The sequence below is a fragment of the Prinia subflava genome, chromosome 1, assembly GCF_021018805.1.
Source record: "Prinia subflava isolate CZ2003 ecotype Zambia chromosome 1, Cam_Psub_1.2, whole genome shotgun sequence".
NCBI classification, from domain to species: Eukaryota; Metazoa; Chordata; class Aves; order Passeriformes; family Cisticolidae; genus Prinia; species Prinia subflava.
In genome coordinates this window covers 22,778,124-22,794,215 of record NC_086247.1, presented here as the reverse complement: position 1 = coordinate 22,794,215, position 16,092 = coordinate 22,778,124, and the positions used below count along the sequence as shown (strand labels likewise).

Genomic DNA, 16,092 nt, shown 5'->3' with positions numbered 1-16,092 from the left:
AGCAGCATTCTTGTTTTCTCTTATATGCAGTCAGGTTCACGTAAACATGTGTCCATTCCTCTTTTGTTGTGGTTCTTTTACATTTAGAAATCTAGATACTGCCAAAACTGTGAGTTTTCTCTGAGGAAATTACATCCATATAGTGAATAAAGAAATTCTTAAATACAACACACTGAGTTCTCAGACTTAAATACTCATTAGAGACATGTAGCTAGCTCAAAATTTTTTCAAAAAAGTGTCAGTGAAACCTCCTTAATCATTTCTCTTAGAAAGTCTCTTTGAGGAGTATCTTCTAGACTAGCTTGGGGACTCCAAATGTTAAAAGCTAAATGCAGGACTTTTTGGTAGTTCTGGAATAGACATTTCCTTATTGTTGTGAGTATTTGCTAAGCTGTTGAGGAAATCCCATTTATTTTCCAAGTGTGTTACTTACATGTTTGGTTTTGCACTTTTTTTAAATATGTCTTGGTGCTTATATATGATTTGTGTACTTTTAAAGGATAAGCCCTTCTTCTTGTGTTTGTCTGTGCTAATCTGTAAGGCACACGTGAGATTTTTCAGATGGATTTTTGTTTTTCTTTTCTGCAGACATCTGATTGTGTTGCCAGGCAAATCCAGGCCCATCACCATTTTTACCTGGATGATGTCCTGTGTCTTGAAGCCCTCTGTTGGGGCAATTTGACCTCCCAGCGTGATCAGAGGCTTAATTGGGCCTCCTTGATGTAGACTTGTTTGAGAAGAAATTTAATATTTCATTTGAAAAAAATATATTAGTAAATTGTCCCAGTTCCCAGGACTAAGGGCTGTTCTGATCTCCAGAAAAATGTGTTTTCAGTCAGCATCCCATTCTGTCATTCTTCAGATGCTGGTGACTTTGTAAGCCTCAGGAAAGGAAATAGGTTGACACTAAACAGTTGTATGAGGAATGGTCTAGTGTAACTACATCCCTCTGTTGTGTTTTTTCCATCCCTCTGTTGTGTTTGGCTGTTTCTAATATGAAAAATGCAAACTTCAGACCTGTTTTTGAAGTAGAAAAGATTATACAAGAACTGGGGTCAGATCTTATTAACCCAGGATTCACCAAAGGAAGTGTAGGATCCTGCACCCGGGGAGGAATAACCCAGCACAGGCTGGGGGTTGACCCTGCTCTGCAGAGAAGGACCAGGGAGTTCTGGTGGGTCACAAGCTGACCATGAGCCAGCGGTGCCCTTGAGACCAGGAGTGCCAATGACACTCTGGGGTGCATCAGGAAAAGTGTGGCCAGCAGGTCAAGGGAGGTGATCCTGTCTCTCTGCTCGGCCCTGGTGAGGCCACATCTGCAGTGCTGTGTCCAGTTTTGGGCTCCTCAGTGCAAGAAAGACAAGGAGCTACTGGAGAGGGTCAGCAGAGGGCACAAAGATGATGAGGGGTCTGGACACCTCTTTTATGAGGAGAGACTGGGGAAGCTGAGCCTAAGAAGGGATCTCATCAACACGTCAAAGGCAGGTGCCAAGAGAAAGGTGCCAGACTCTTTTCATGGTGCCCAGTGACAGGACGAGGAGCAGTAGGCCATAAACTAGAACACCTCAGCAAGAGGAAGAACTTCTTGACACTGAGGGAAGCAGAGCATTGGCACAGGCTACCCAGGGAGGTTGTAACGTGTCCCTCTCTGGAGACATTCAAATCCCACATGGACACAGTCCTTTGTAATTTGCTCTAGGTGACCCTGCCTTGGCAGAGGGGTTGGACTGGATTATCTCCAGAGATCCTTTCCAAGCCTAACAATTCTGTGATTCTGTTGTAAAAGTGAGGCCAAAAAGACAGAAACTACCTCTAGACTTCACCAAGAGTAACACCTTGTCTTCTTTCCTTTCCTGTGCTCAGCCTTGAGCTATGGGTGGAAGTTGGAGTGCCCTTCTGCAGTCTCTGGCAATCTCTGTTTCTTTTGCTACAGGAAAGCAGGAATGGTCTCACTGTAGATTGAGACAAGCTGGATGCCCCTGCAAAGAGCTCATGTGACAAGCTTACCCAGATCTAATATTTTTGAACCAAGCAAAAAGTCTTTAATTCAGGAAAGCAGAGTAGCATCCTTTCCACCCTACTCCACCTATACTTACTGCTCTCTATTTTTTGTTGAAAAAGCCCTGCAGATGTACCATTGATCAGTGTTTCTCGTATTATGTTCAGTCTCTCTCTCTTTGCTTGATACTCAGTGATGTAATGTAATGTTTCTAGCAGGAAGAGCCTTCCCACTCAAGAGTGGTTTTCTTGCTGTGTAGCAAGCGTAGTCCAAGCAGACAGATCCAAGATGACAACATTGCTGACTCCTTTCTTTGCTCTGAAAATTGTTAGCTGCCACCAGGCCTATGGAGATAAATAGGAATTGTCAGCACCACCATTAAAGCCCTTGCAGGTCTTCAGGCAGCATTAACATGGACAAATATCAATGTAGGCATGACACATTTCAAACTAGAAATTGGCTGAGGGCTTTTTTGTAAGGAGTAGCAAAGGTGATGGTGTTCTGTTTTTTCGTTTTCTTTCCCTACATAGCCTCCTTTTGTGTGTGGGTGTGTACATTCAGCTACGGTTGTGCATTTGCCCAAGTGTTGAATCTGAATCCATGGGTCAACAGTTTCCAGAGAAGCCATGCCTGCCTTCTGATTGTCCTATATCAGCAGTAGAATATCCATAGTGATTTAATTAGTCCATTGTTTCCTTCTTGTAGTCTCCATCTCTGAGGAGATGCTTCAGTCCATCATCACTCTTTATAGCATTGGTGTTTTATATAACATAATAATAAAAAATAAAAATATTTTTCCAGTCTATATACAACTTGAAATGCTTTTATAACTATTGCTACTCTTTCATTTGGTGTAAAAGATTTTAATAGAGCCTTGGTCTTGGAGATAAGTGAAAGTAGCTGCTAAGCAGCATGACTACCTATTATGTTAAGGAAAGGTACCATCTCTGCCAGATTTATCTAGTAGTTCTTTGAAAAATTGTCTGTCTTGTTCTTGTGTCTTCTCTAAAACTAGTTATGGTAATATATATAAGAAAATCATGCAATTTTTTCCTTCCCCTTCTTCTCTTCCCCAACCTCACACTTCTCAGTCAATAGCTGCTTGACTGGAGAACATTGGCTCAGCATGAGCTGTGTATTCTGACATTGTGACTGGGGACTGTTTGTGGAGAAAAGCTGTGGTGGGGTTCTTCTTCAGGAAACAAGGGCAGATCTGCTTTGGCTCCTGGCCGAGAGGGAAGCTGATGTTCCACCCCAAGGCCAGCAGACAGTTTGGGGGTCGTGGGGCTCGGGGACAGGGGTGATGTGGCTGGGGACTGAGTTGTGGGGCTGGGACGCTGCGGGGCACGGGCGCTCTCCCGGGGGCTGCACAGGACCAGCACGGCTCCAGGGCTGACACGGGGGCTCCTGGCCTGTATGGCAGCGTGCCCACCTCTCCTGGTGTGCTTCCCCTGCCGTGGTGCAGGCAACACAGCAAGGATTCATTTTCCATTTGCTACAGTCCCACTTAAAAGTGCCCTTCAGATTGGCTTGTAGCAAGGATTTCTTCTGTCCACCTGCTAAACAGCCCCGAGCATGCTTCATGACATTGACTGCCTGGTTCTTCTGACATAAAAATCTGCTGTGATACTGTTTGAAAGTGTGTTTTTGAAGCCGTGGACAGAATCTTATACTTCAGTTTAGCTAGGACTATTCCTTTTAATCCTCCTTCAAGTTTTGTTGGTTTCTGTTTTGTCTTCCTTGTGGGAGAGCTGTCAGAGATGTGACATCCTTGCACTTAGTTTATTTCAGCTGCAGTTCCCTGGCAGGGCATAGAATTACATTTACAGTGTCATAACTGGGTGCCTAACACTGTTGCATTAAGGGTTGCATTGGGGACTGTTCAGTGAATGGAGGTGAGATAAGGCAGCTAAAAATATGTAATTTTGGTGTGTGTCACATTGCTGAGAGAGATGGAAGGTGTGAAAGAGATGGTGGTTATGTGTGTGCCCACCTCATCACAAATTTGCTTGTGGTGGTGGTACTCCCAGAGTGTGTTGTGTGACAGCAGATAAATAAGATGCCAAAAGATAGGGTGAAGTGATTGGATTTTTTTGATAGGAGGTGTTAATCACTGGCTGCTTTGCCAGTCAGAGTGCTAACTACTGTGGGCTTTTTTCTACAAAAAATACTACTATCTATACAGTAATTTCAACTTTCTGTGCAGTAATTTAAGGTGGCACGATTTTGATTTCCTGACAAGTTTCCTCAATTGCAAAGTGTTAAAAAATATTCACATTCCTGTCATCCAAGGGCATTTAATAGACACGTCACTGAGGGTTATATTAGATATTTCCAATACTGCAGCACAATTTAGAGCTCTTTTGACCACTGAGTTGGATGCCCTGAAGAAATTACAGTGGATAAAAGATGGTGTGTGATGGTCAAGAGCTCTCAGCTCTACCACAGAAATGGCTATGTGTTTAATTACTGCAGAGATTTTGTGGTGCCCTCAATAAGAGGGACTCAAGGCAGCAAACAGCCAGCACCATAACCAGATCCAGAAACCAGCTATAGAAACAGTGATATTTTCCAGAGGGAGAAGTAAATTCCTGTACTCCAACCATTCCACGATATTCCTCTTGGAACAAGAGGAACAACCTACTTGGAAGTCACAGTCTTGACACTGTAGGCTTTTCTTTCCAGTCTTACTGGGATTTGGTGATGCTCTTTTTTGTGCTTTTTAGGGAGCATGATACTATGTGAAATGCTGTTGCTATATTGTCGAGAGGACTAGTGAGTGGTTTTTTTGGTCCCTTAGTCCTATTTACAGGTAATTCCAAAAATACTACTGTCAGTTTAGCAAGGGAAGTGTCTTCTCCTTGTTTAGATCTATTCCATGCCAAGCAGAGACCTGTTAGATAAATATCACTCATTAGAAAGCAGGAACCATGAGGGGTGTGTCTTAGCCAGTACCCAAACCAGGCTGAAATGATAGTTTCTTCAACATTTTGGAGATGGTTAGAATTCCCCTGAGGCTGTATGGAGGAAGAGGAGGGTACCTCTGGTGCAAATGTAGTGGCTAGTGCAGGGATTAGATTAGTTGCCCATTTGTTGAGAGAATGTGAATCTGCATCCTCCTTAGCCAAAGAGGTTCAGACTGTAACACTCCATTATGTCTGGCAGATACAACTATTGCCTGAAGCAAAGGTGGCATTTAAGGATTTGGAGGAGCAGCTGTGATTAAGTGGGACTTTTCATTCCATAAAAAGAAGAAAATACATTTCTGTACTCTGAAGATGTGTTTTATCAGATCTCTAATCTGATAATCAATTTTAATTTCCTTGCCTGTGAAAGCTTTTTGTAATATGGAGGAACTTCAGAAGGTAAAGTAGGTTGAGCTATCCAGTGAGCCATTATTTGTCAAAGAAAACTCTTGAGTCAAAGCCAGAAAAATTTTCCTGTTGGATGCCTTTCCACACCTCTGTTTTGAAGCATGATGTTGATTTTTTTGATCTTTGAGTTGCATTTCAGGAAAATACCTTATTCTTGTTGTGAGGTCTTCATTCTAAAAGTTGAACTGTAATTTTGGTATATCTGAAAGTTTTTCTCCCAGTATTAATCTGTGCCAGTATATTTTTTTAATGATTCTAAATTTTCTTTTCTATTATACAGATACTGTTTTAGTTGTTGTCTTGTTAATGCCCCTCCTTTAAATGCTAAATGTATGTAATTCTTGATCTTGACTTCAAAACATCATTATTGTGCTCATATTTTCAGCCTGTCTTCTTTCTTAAAACAAATTAAAAAATCAGTTTGGAATGAGTGAGTCATACTATTCTGTTGTAGGAGCGTTTTATTTGTTAGGAACTATTCTTATGCACATTTGCTAGATTTATTACCCAAGGGTTACTTGGGTAACCAGTGCCTGTAACGAGCAGAATACTTTGAGATCCAAGAATGGGTCAATTCTTTTTTCCTCTTTCAGGCCTTGCTAATAATTTAGTCTCTTTGCTGTGTCTTCTTTCTTTCACTATCACTAAGGATATTTATTAGAGATGTCCATTACCTTTTCTAAAGGAGCCTTCATACTCCAGCAGAGCTTTGAATGTGGAGGAAATTAAATTTAAGGTAATCTTTAAGGGAGTTTTCTGTCCTCTTACTCAGTTCAAAAGAAAAGGGCTTCTGAATTATGTGGAGTTTAAAACCATGTGAATTCCTAGTGACTGAACATAAAGTAGGAATAATCTTCCAGTAGATAGAAACTGCTTTGTTTTTTAGAATTCAACAGATGTGCTGTAGAAGAGAAATTTTGTTGTCGAAGCAGTGTGGCAGACAAAAACTGTTCAGTTCATATGGTTTAAGTAAGGATAAAGAAGTGTATTGATTTAATTATGGAATGTAATTAACTAGCAATTGCTGAACTATACTTTTCGGCTTAATACCAACAGTACAACCGACAACTGCAGTACCTACCATTTATAAAATGGTAACAAGCAACTATAAATTTCTAAATCACTTTCTGTAACCGATCCAGTGTGTGCCACATGCACACAGACACAGGCCACAGTGTGTAAGCTCCCCTGATCTGAGTGTACAGGACCCTCTGTCCACACACCCTTGCTGCAGGAGACTTGGGTACCCCCATGTGAGCCTGGGGCCCACAAACACCTCCTGCCATGCCCAGGAGGAGACTCTGCACCCCAAGGTGTGGGTTCTAGGGGTGCCCTTGGTGGCTCTGGGGAAGCTGGAGGTAGCTGCAGAAGGGACCCACAGGGTGGGAGGTGGCACTGCCAAGCTCCAGCAGAGCCCCTGATGCCGTGGGTCCTCATGAGAACCCATGGCACTGGGGCTTGACCATGTCACACAGGCCTGATGGCTGCTGCTTTCACTCCAGGCTTCCTGCCCCTATTACAAGTGTTAAAGCTTTTTTCATACCTGTTTTCAGGGAGGGTTCTTCTGTTTGAAAAGTATCATAGTAATTTCTTGGTTGCTACTTATTCCAGCTGATGCACTCCCTTCCTTTTTCATGAGATCACTTGGGGCAAGTGTCCCCCTGACAGTTTGGGTGCACTGTTTGCACTCACATCTTTATCTTAGCAGGCACTTGCCTAGGGTGGGCTGTGCAATCACCTCTACCTTGCTGTCATAATAAAAAATGTAATTGGTCTGAAAGAATTTCACAGGTCACTGAAGTGTTACATTTTGTCTGCAGGTGCGGAGGAAGATGAGGATAGTGCAGTGGTAACAACGTCCAGAACAGTTCCAAAGTTACCAACAACTAGTGATGCATCCAGGGCTGAGACCACCACAGTGAAAATGCAGACCAAGGTGCCTGCACAAACAAAGGTGCGTGGTTGGAGAGTAAAACCATTTAAAATTATTCCATTGTACATTCTTGATGGTTTGATGTTAAGTCTTCTATTTATAGGTATTAAAAAGCACTCCCAAACTTCACTTAACCTCTACAGCCTGCTAAATGACTACAGAGCTGTTTGTTTTCATTCCTGCTAGAAAGTCTGTATGGCAACATCTGGATTTCACATGAAACAAAAGAGAGATGCAAAATAGTGTATCATGATACACTAGACAGTTTCTCAAGATACCTTTGAGTCTGAGCTGTACCTTTTTTACATTTCTCTGAGAGTTATTCCAAAATTCTGTGTGAAACTTCCCTTCTCAAAGGAGAATGCTGTATGGTTTGGATGTAGTTTGAGCACTCAGCAAGTTCCATTTAGTGTTTTAGTATTTCCGTCTACCACCATAGACAATACAAAGTTACCCTCAAAGGTGTTCTGCGTATAACATATCGAATTTCAGATTTGTTACTTAACTAATTTGTTACTTCCTTCAGCGGCTGTTACTCTGATAAACAAGGGCAATATTAAGAGCTGTTTGCTAAATGCACTTTCAGAGGTTTTAAGTTTATGGGCAGTGTTTCTCATTCTGACATGATGACAACAAATAGATCCAATTACAATGTCTAGACGAGCTTTCTGTGCTCTAAAAACTTCCTATGTGTAGTGTTGGTATTGTGCAGTGAGTGCATGGAGCCACGGCTACGTGACTGCCCACAGCAGGCAGTGACTGTGCCAGCTTGTGGTCTGCCTTCTCTGTAAGCAATGCTCAGTTTTCTTTTTTGTGCCACAGTCACCTGAAGAAATTGATAAAGAGGAAAGATCTGAGATGGATGCCAAGAAAAAGGGCGATGAGCCAGGGGATGACACCGATGTGTTCACTCAGAAGCATTCAGAAAACCTCTTCCAGAGAACAGAAGTTCTGGCAGGTGAGGCAGCGTTTGCCAAGGTCTATCTCACCAGAAGTAAAGCAGAAAACAGAGAGGATCTGTGTCAAATACTGCAAACTCAACATTTGAGTTTCCTTGGCAGATTCATACTATTAAACACATTAGTACTAAGAACATTCGTAGTGGGTAGCCAGTGGTTGATTTGATGAGAATAAATTGGGCATCTTGGGGAAATACTTAGTGAAGTCCTTTGCTAATTGGTTGGATGCCCACAAGTTGAACACTGTCAGCTGAGTATCTGGAGCTTTTACAGCTCAGAAAAGGAGCTGAATTTGATTGATGCTTGTAATGAAGAAATGTATTTCTCACCTCCCAAGAGCACATTGCTGTCTGGTGCATATGAAAACTGCTTGGGAGGAGCTCATGGCAGGCCTGGGTGGATGGAGAGGGATGGGTAAGCACAATCCATTAGGGTACAGAGATCCCTTAAGATAAAGAGGGTCTATTTCTATGCATAACCTAGCGAGGCACAAGCTGGCCACCAGTGTTTTCACTACCTGTGAGATATTTTTTTGCCTAAGGACAGTGTTTACAGGTATACTTTCCCCCTGTGTATTTGGAAGGGGAGTTGGGAGCCATGAAAGCCACATAGTTTTGGATCACATCTTCCTATAAGCATCAAAATGTGAAATTACCTTAAAATTCAAATCGGTGGAAGCATGTGAGTTTCCTCTTGAAGTCTGGTTGGGAGTTGATACTTTTCGTACACTCACAAGTGCCTGAAGTGTTCTCTCCTATTATTGATCAATAGGAAGTTTATTTCAGTATAGAGTGAGACTGAGAGCTGGCAGAGAAAAGTAAAAGCCCATTTCTTAGCTAGAGTGGCAAAATCTTTTAATGTTGAAAACGTAACTGTTGAAAAATGAGTTTGAAAGATAGCTTTGTGCTCTGGCAGTACTAGTGGTCTTCTTAGTTGAGGTTTTGAAAAAAATTAATAACTTTTTTAAAACTGGCTTGCTGGATCTCTGACTTGTAAGTAGAATGTAATTTTAAATGATTGCCTTCATGAATGCAAACAAGCTTTCTGACAGTATATTTCAGGATACTAATAATGAAGACAGTTGCATAATGGGAGCTCCTTTCCTGCAGTTTGAAAATAATAGCAAACTCATTGTGTGAGCTGAAAAAGAAGTGCAGTGCTAAACTTGTTATACTGGCATATTGTGAATCTCTGTTTCTTTGATTGCAGCTGTTATTGCTGGCGGAGTTATTGGTTTTCTTTTTGCAATCTTCCTTATCCTGCTGCTGGTGTATCGCATGAGAAAGAAGGATGAAGGCAGCTACGACCTTGGTGAACGTAAACCATCCTGTGCTGCCTATCAAAAGGCACCAACTAAGGAGTTTTATGCATAAAATTCCTATTTAGTGTCTCTATTTATGAGATCACTGAACTTTTTTAAATAAAGCTTTTGCATAGAATAATGAAGTTTTTTTTTTTTCATTAAAGAGCCGTTATGGCACCTTTATGATAAAACCCCATTGTATTTAAAACTTTTCACATATTCGTTTAAAAATGTAAAATTAAAACTTAACATTTGCAGTGTTCTGTGAATAACAGTGGCAAAGCATTATTTTATAAAACCATTGATGTTCACTGAATGATTTTTAAAACTTTATGCATAAATATAAAATAATGAAAATTATTGTTTTATCCTATGGTTCAATGAAAGTTGTTTAATTTTGGTCAGCATGTCTCAGATTGATCTGACAAGTTAGTTTTTATTTCATTAATTTATCTGTTTCCAAAAAATGCCTTTTTGTAGTTGTCATGGTGCAATTTGTCTTCAGATAATTCAGATAACAGTAACTTTTAGTGTAAATGTAATTTTTCAGCTATGTAAACTTCAGCCTCCACTTTGTATAAATTTAAGTGTCAGAATATCAATTTTACACTTTGCATTGTTTCTCAGCGTACCTGTAGCTTCAGTGAGATTTGTAACAGCAAATTAATGTGTAAAATTGGATTATTACTACAAACTGTATAGTCGTATTCTTACTAAACAAATCTCCTGGAAGGAAGATTTGTAGTAAGCTACTGACAAACCTAAGCAAACCCAAAGACTCTAACAGTATTTTGAGAAGTTGCTGCAGATTTCTATGGCCACTGTATTTGTTAATTATTAGCAATTTGAAGGTACAAATAGAGGTTTAAATTTTTGTTCTTTAAAAATGCATTTAAGTTGTAAACGTCTTTAAAGCCTTTGAAGTGCCTATGATTATATGTGACTCGTTGCAGACTGGTGTTAGTGAGTATATAACAGTAAAAGAAAATGTTGGTATTTTATAAGCACAGACAATTCTAATGGTAACTTTTGTAGTCTTACATGGATAGACATAATTGTAATTCGGGAACATAAACACTACTGAATAAATCATGTGGCCTAATACTGAGAATTCTATTGTGATATACTTTTGTATGTTTTTCATTTTATGTCTATTTGCTTATGTTTTAATGTCACAGAGTACATCTAGTAGATCTTCAAAATCCAGACCAAAAAAAGAAAGGCTGTTGATCAGGGTGATCCTCACACCAGATTTGTTGCTAAGGTGGCAGAGAGAAGTGGGAATGTTTAAGTCTTGCATCTGGTGTATTAGCTGTGAGACATTCTGCATTATGTTTAATGGCAGCCTTGACACATGCCTGTTCTTCCTGCAAATGTTGTTTTCCCTACTGTAAAATTCAAAGGAGTACCCCAGTTCGTTTACTGTGTGTATTTGGTTTTGATTTGTTGTTCGCATTTGTTTTTTTCCTGTCCCTTTGGAGAATTTTGGTTTATTCTGCTCAGGCTTCAGCAGAAGAGTTGAGACAAGAGGAATATCTTCATTAGAGAAGAAAGAAATACTCTGAGTAGAAGAGAGAAGTCTCTGTTGTTTAGACCTTAGATAGGTGCTGCATAGAGGGGCACAGGGAGAAGATGATAGTCTGCCTCCTTATATTATGCTTTGTAACAGACAAATGGCTTTGTCTTCTGTTCTGTTGACCTCCTCATTTTTTACTTTTGAGATTCCCAAAATCCAGGTGTTCAGGATGTTGAGCTGAAGTGCTTTTCGGAAATGGCAATGTATTGTAAATAAGATCTGGTAGCTCTTGAGATAAGAGTTGTGCAACTTGTATTTGTTGCTCTCCCAAGTTCAGTGGTCATTTAGGAGCAAACGAATGCTATCCTGTGCTAAAATATTTAATATATTGCTTTTTACTTACACTTAACTGGCAAGTTTTTCAAAGCCATACAAGTTCAGCAAGTAAAAACAGGGTAAGAATTTAACAGGTATATTTGTGCAATATTTAGTGAACTTCAATTAGTAAAATAACTGCTTGAAATAACTGTGCCAAGAAAAGAAAATTTCTGGCAAATGCTGTGCCACTGCTGTAAAATAAAGCATTTGTTAAAGTGCCAAAATAAAGTCTACTATGCCTAAACTAATACTTTATTTGTATAGTCTGACATCCAGTTTTTTGAAGCCCACTTTGCTTAAGGTAGAATTTCTTTCAAGGGTGCAATGAATATTGCTGTAAGTATAGCTATAAATATTAAACACTAGATAAACTGTCTTCTTCTTCAAAGTAAATTGATAATAAGTAGCTGTTTTGATTTTATTTATGTATGTTAGACTCTGCCTATATATCTACTGTACAGGCCACTATCCAACAGAGACATCTGTTGTAATTATGCAGACTACCAAATAGTATGCTTGTCTGATTCCTCCTGTATCTGTTTACAAACAGAAGCAATGGTAAGTTTTCAGCTTTATTTCACCATTTGCCCTTCTTACCCTGCACAATCATTATCCACTCTGTTATATGCAGAAGAAGTTTAATGCTTCAGCTGTGTACGTGGACCTAAAATACTGCAGTCTTTCCACCCTCGCTAACAAAAACCTGAAACTTCTGAACATGCAGTAGGTGTGCTAATAGCATATCATCTCATGATCTCGTTGTCTTTCTGTTTTCAGTGCCAAACCATACTATTAGGGAAGAATTTTAACAGAGCTATCATCTTGGTTATAAACATTAGTTCAGTTTTCATCAGTCTGAAAACCAGTCTGGTGCAGAGACTCGTCTCCCAGCAATGCTGTTCAGCAGAAATTGGCAGCCGAATGTGCATCTCTTACGCTGAGGCTTCCTAGCACGAGTTGGTCCTCGGTTTCCTCTCCCTTTTGTTCTCTGCTTCCTGGATGTGTTTCTAGCAATGCTCTGGCTGCTGGTGGATGTTGCTGGGCAGCTGGCAGTCCCAGTGCCAGGCTGTGGTGCTGCGCCACCTGCCCTCAGCTAGCGACGGCTCTTCTAGAGACCCTGGCTCTGCTCTGCCAGAGCCAATGTAGCACCTCTGGCATTCCTCAGCAGTCTGGTACAGTGCCTCCTTGGGATTGATAGGCTCTAGTGTTTATCAAAATCCCATTTTGCTTTGATTTACCGTGGGTTATAAATTGGTACTTCCCCTTAGATTCTTAGGAAAAGAAGCAAAATGCAACTACTGTAAAGCTTCTGCTGAAAGAGGTCTCTCGCCTTTGCTTTGTTCATGACAAAATAACTTCAGAAGTTGAGTATAAGGTTCCTCTGCTTACCAGCTTTATGAGTGAATTGTAGCTCATGTTTACAAGCTGCATAGTTAACTTTTCTTCACTTTTGAGCACTGCACTTCACTGAAATAGGATAAATGAAAATAAAAATTGTTCTTTTGCATCTCCTAACAGGAGAGTAGCATATTTGTAACTTGGAGTAGTTGTTCTTTTTTTCTGTATTTAGAGCTATGTATGGAAATGATAGTGAAGTGTAGTCTTAAGTGACAGATACTATTTTTAAGCAACATATGGAATGCAGGAAAGTTTTGTAAGGAAACATTTATCCACATAAACATTAAATAAAAACTATTGGAATGAGACAGATGATGATATTATGCTGACTATTTATGTATTTTCATTGAGTAAGCACATGACAAGAGGATAAATCCAAGGATGAAAGCTCTCTGTAGAAACTATTTTTCTTATAAATGGAAATAATATAGCAAATTTTTTTAGACTTGCAATCAATTATATTTGTTAATTAGCACTTGCTTAATCAGACTGGCATAATTTCCTTTAAGGAAATATTTGTTGTCCACTTTTAATGAGCATGAATATTAATTTTGTTACATGTAAGCTCTCGGCTGTATATCCCAGAGCTCTCTTCAGTGTGAAAACTCCGTGCTGGGAACCTTTAGAGTATTGCCTTTCCAAAGCTTTCATCAGATTGAGCAAACACAACTTTGCTTTACAGTTCATCTGCGAAAAGACACTGCTAGTATCCCACTCCCTGGCATGTCTCCTGGTTCCGGGATGGTTCGTGGCTGGAGCAGGAGAGGGGGATGCTGACATGTGCGTTTGATTTCCTCACAGCTCTCAGGCTGACCAGGACCTGGGTTCAGCTGCGTGGGTGGGAGCAGAGGAGTTGTAACCCAACCCTGCCAGGGGAAAAAAGATGCATTGCTGAGGTTTCTTCCTCTGTGAAGTAAAGTGAGATGTGTAATTTTTACTGTGAAATCAAATAAATGATAAAATTTAGGCTCAGTAGAGCTAGAAATGGAGATGTGGGTGCCTGCCCTGGCCCCTGTGAACCAATTTCACATGTGCATCAGATGTGCCAAGTAGCTGCTTACGTGGGTGGAAATCTGAAAATCCCTCTGCGTACTTGCAATATCTGACTTTAGTTTATAGTGGGAATGAGGGGGAGGGGACAGAGCTCCTTTAGAACTGCAGACATTAATTGGGGGTGAGTGGAAAGAAGGCAGGAAGAGAAACTGTCCTGACAGCCCCTGTTTTCCACTGAAAGTTACAAGGCATTTTGTTTTCTTGAGTTGTTACCATTGCACTGAAATTGTCCTTCACAGAGAGAATCTATGGGCAGGAGAGCAAGCAGGTGCTGGTGTCATACCCTGAGAGCCGCTCCTGGATGCACACAGCTTCCCAGCACATCAGAGATGGTGCTGGTGTCATACCCTGAGAGCCACTCCTGGATGCACACAGCTTCCCAGCACATCAGAGATGGTGCTGGTGTCATACCCTGAGAGCCACTCCTGGATGCACACAGCTTCCCAGCACATCAGAGATGCTGCCAGTCACAGCTTCTGCTGGGGGCTCAACCCTGGAGTTTTGGCTGCAGCAAAGCAGGTGAAGGACCTGCATGGCTGACCCCACGCGTATCCTGCTGCCCGCAGGAGGTGCTGGCAGGGTGACAGGAGGCAGTGACTTGGAAGGGTCTGGGTTGTCTTGTCCATGGGAAGAAAGGGATGAGATGGGCAGCAGGGGTTTTGCAGTCAAGACATGCTGTTACCTATTGAAGCAACTTTCCATTTCTTTCCCATGCTTGGAAGGTGTCATCCTTTCACTACATCAGACTCTTTTGGTATGTTTTATGACATAGCTTTCAGAACTCTACTTTTTTAAATTCACATTGCAGTTTTAGATCTGTAGATGAAATAGATCTGTAAAATGCTGTTGTTTGACTGGGGCTGGGTGCCTCTGTCTCTCATGACCAAAGGTCAGGTCCAAAAAATTTCTCCATCCTGGCAGTTCAGCCCTGACCTGGAATAAGAGGAAGTAGGAGTGTTTGTGAAAAACTTCCAGAACAATATTGCAAAACCTGTAATAGTTTCTTGAAAATAAACAGAGCCCAAGTTCTCTGTAGGGGGTGACTTTAATTAATTTAGATTTCTTCTGGGGCAATATGCAGGTTTTTTTCCCATGGTTTTTTATTTGATGCATGCAGAGGAAGCTTCTGATATTTTTCTATGTTTAATCCAAGTGCTGACGTATAAAGAACAATAATTCCACCAGGCAACCTACTTGAAGTTTGTCTAGTGGTGGGAAACTAAGCTCAGTGGAGGAAAAAGCTCTGTGTCCTAGTTACCCACCCACCTAGTATGGCCATGTGTAGTCCTAGAGTGTAAACAAAGTTTGGTACCCATTTTCCTAAGTTCCTGTGGTGGAATAGGAGCTTTTTCTAAACACTGCAGATCCCCAAAGGATACCAAAGAGAAATGAGAACAGACTTTCTTTTTGAAGTTTTTGTGTCATAACCCATAATACTAACACTCATCTCCTTCCTACTCCCCTTTCTAAATATAGCAGCAGGGAGAAGTCAACAGCCATCACACTAAATGGTACTGAAAGCATGTAAAACAGCCCAAAATTCAGTTTTCATCATTCATCCCTGTAATTTTCAATACCACAGAGCTAACACAAGCGTCTCTTGTGAAAGGAAAAGAAGCAGAGCATGTGCTTCCTTCTGGACCAGCCCACAGTGCCAGATGAGTTAATGCTGACTTGGGAAAAGTCTCAGATGGCAGAGGGAATGGCTCACTCCTGCTCAAACCAAAAAGCCTGAATAAGGGACCCTGCCTTGCTGCATTTCCTCACTGCCAGGCTGGCAGCTGTGCCACTCCATGCTGGTGAGGCAAGACATCAGGAGCAGTTCTACGGAATCTTCATGATCTGAGCTCCATTGCACAGGAAAACCTTCCCTGACACTCACTGTAAGCTTAAATTATTGACTACAATCTAGCAGCAGCTAGAAACTTGTCTTTAAGTCATCAGCTTTCACCCTGTTTTGCATTTGCTTGGATATTTTCCTAAAGAAAATTAATTTGTATTGGCTGGTAAACAAGATGGCTTGTTAACTCACAATTTATTTAATCTTTACACTAAATTTTGTTCTGCAGTAGTACAGACTGCAGACAATCGATTTTCATACTTACACCATTACAAAGCTTAGCGTCAATTTTTTTTTATATTTTAGTTTTTCCATTCTGTTATGTTAAAATGGTAAATA

General features: G+C 40.8%; 1 protein-coding gene across 1 annotated transcript in view; it reads left to right on the top strand.

Annotated features, from left to right (window-relative positions):
• SDC2 (syndecan 2) overlaps positions 1 to 11,712 on the top strand; it is a 59,700-nt gene extending 47,988 nt beyond the window's left edge. Inside the window, exons 3-5 of the mRNA XM_063390586.1 lie at positions 7,194 to 7,327; positions 8,129 to 8,264; positions 9,475 to 11,712. Coding sequence (XP_063246656.1) covers positions 7,194 to 7,327; positions 8,129 to 8,264; positions 9,475 to 9,638 — 434 coding nt within the window. The 3' untranslated portion in view covers positions 9,639 to 11,712. The remainder of the gene's footprint in view (positions 1 to 7,193; positions 7,328 to 8,128; positions 8,265 to 9,474) is intronic.
• Positions 11,713 to 16,092: the final 4,380 nt, after the last annotated feature.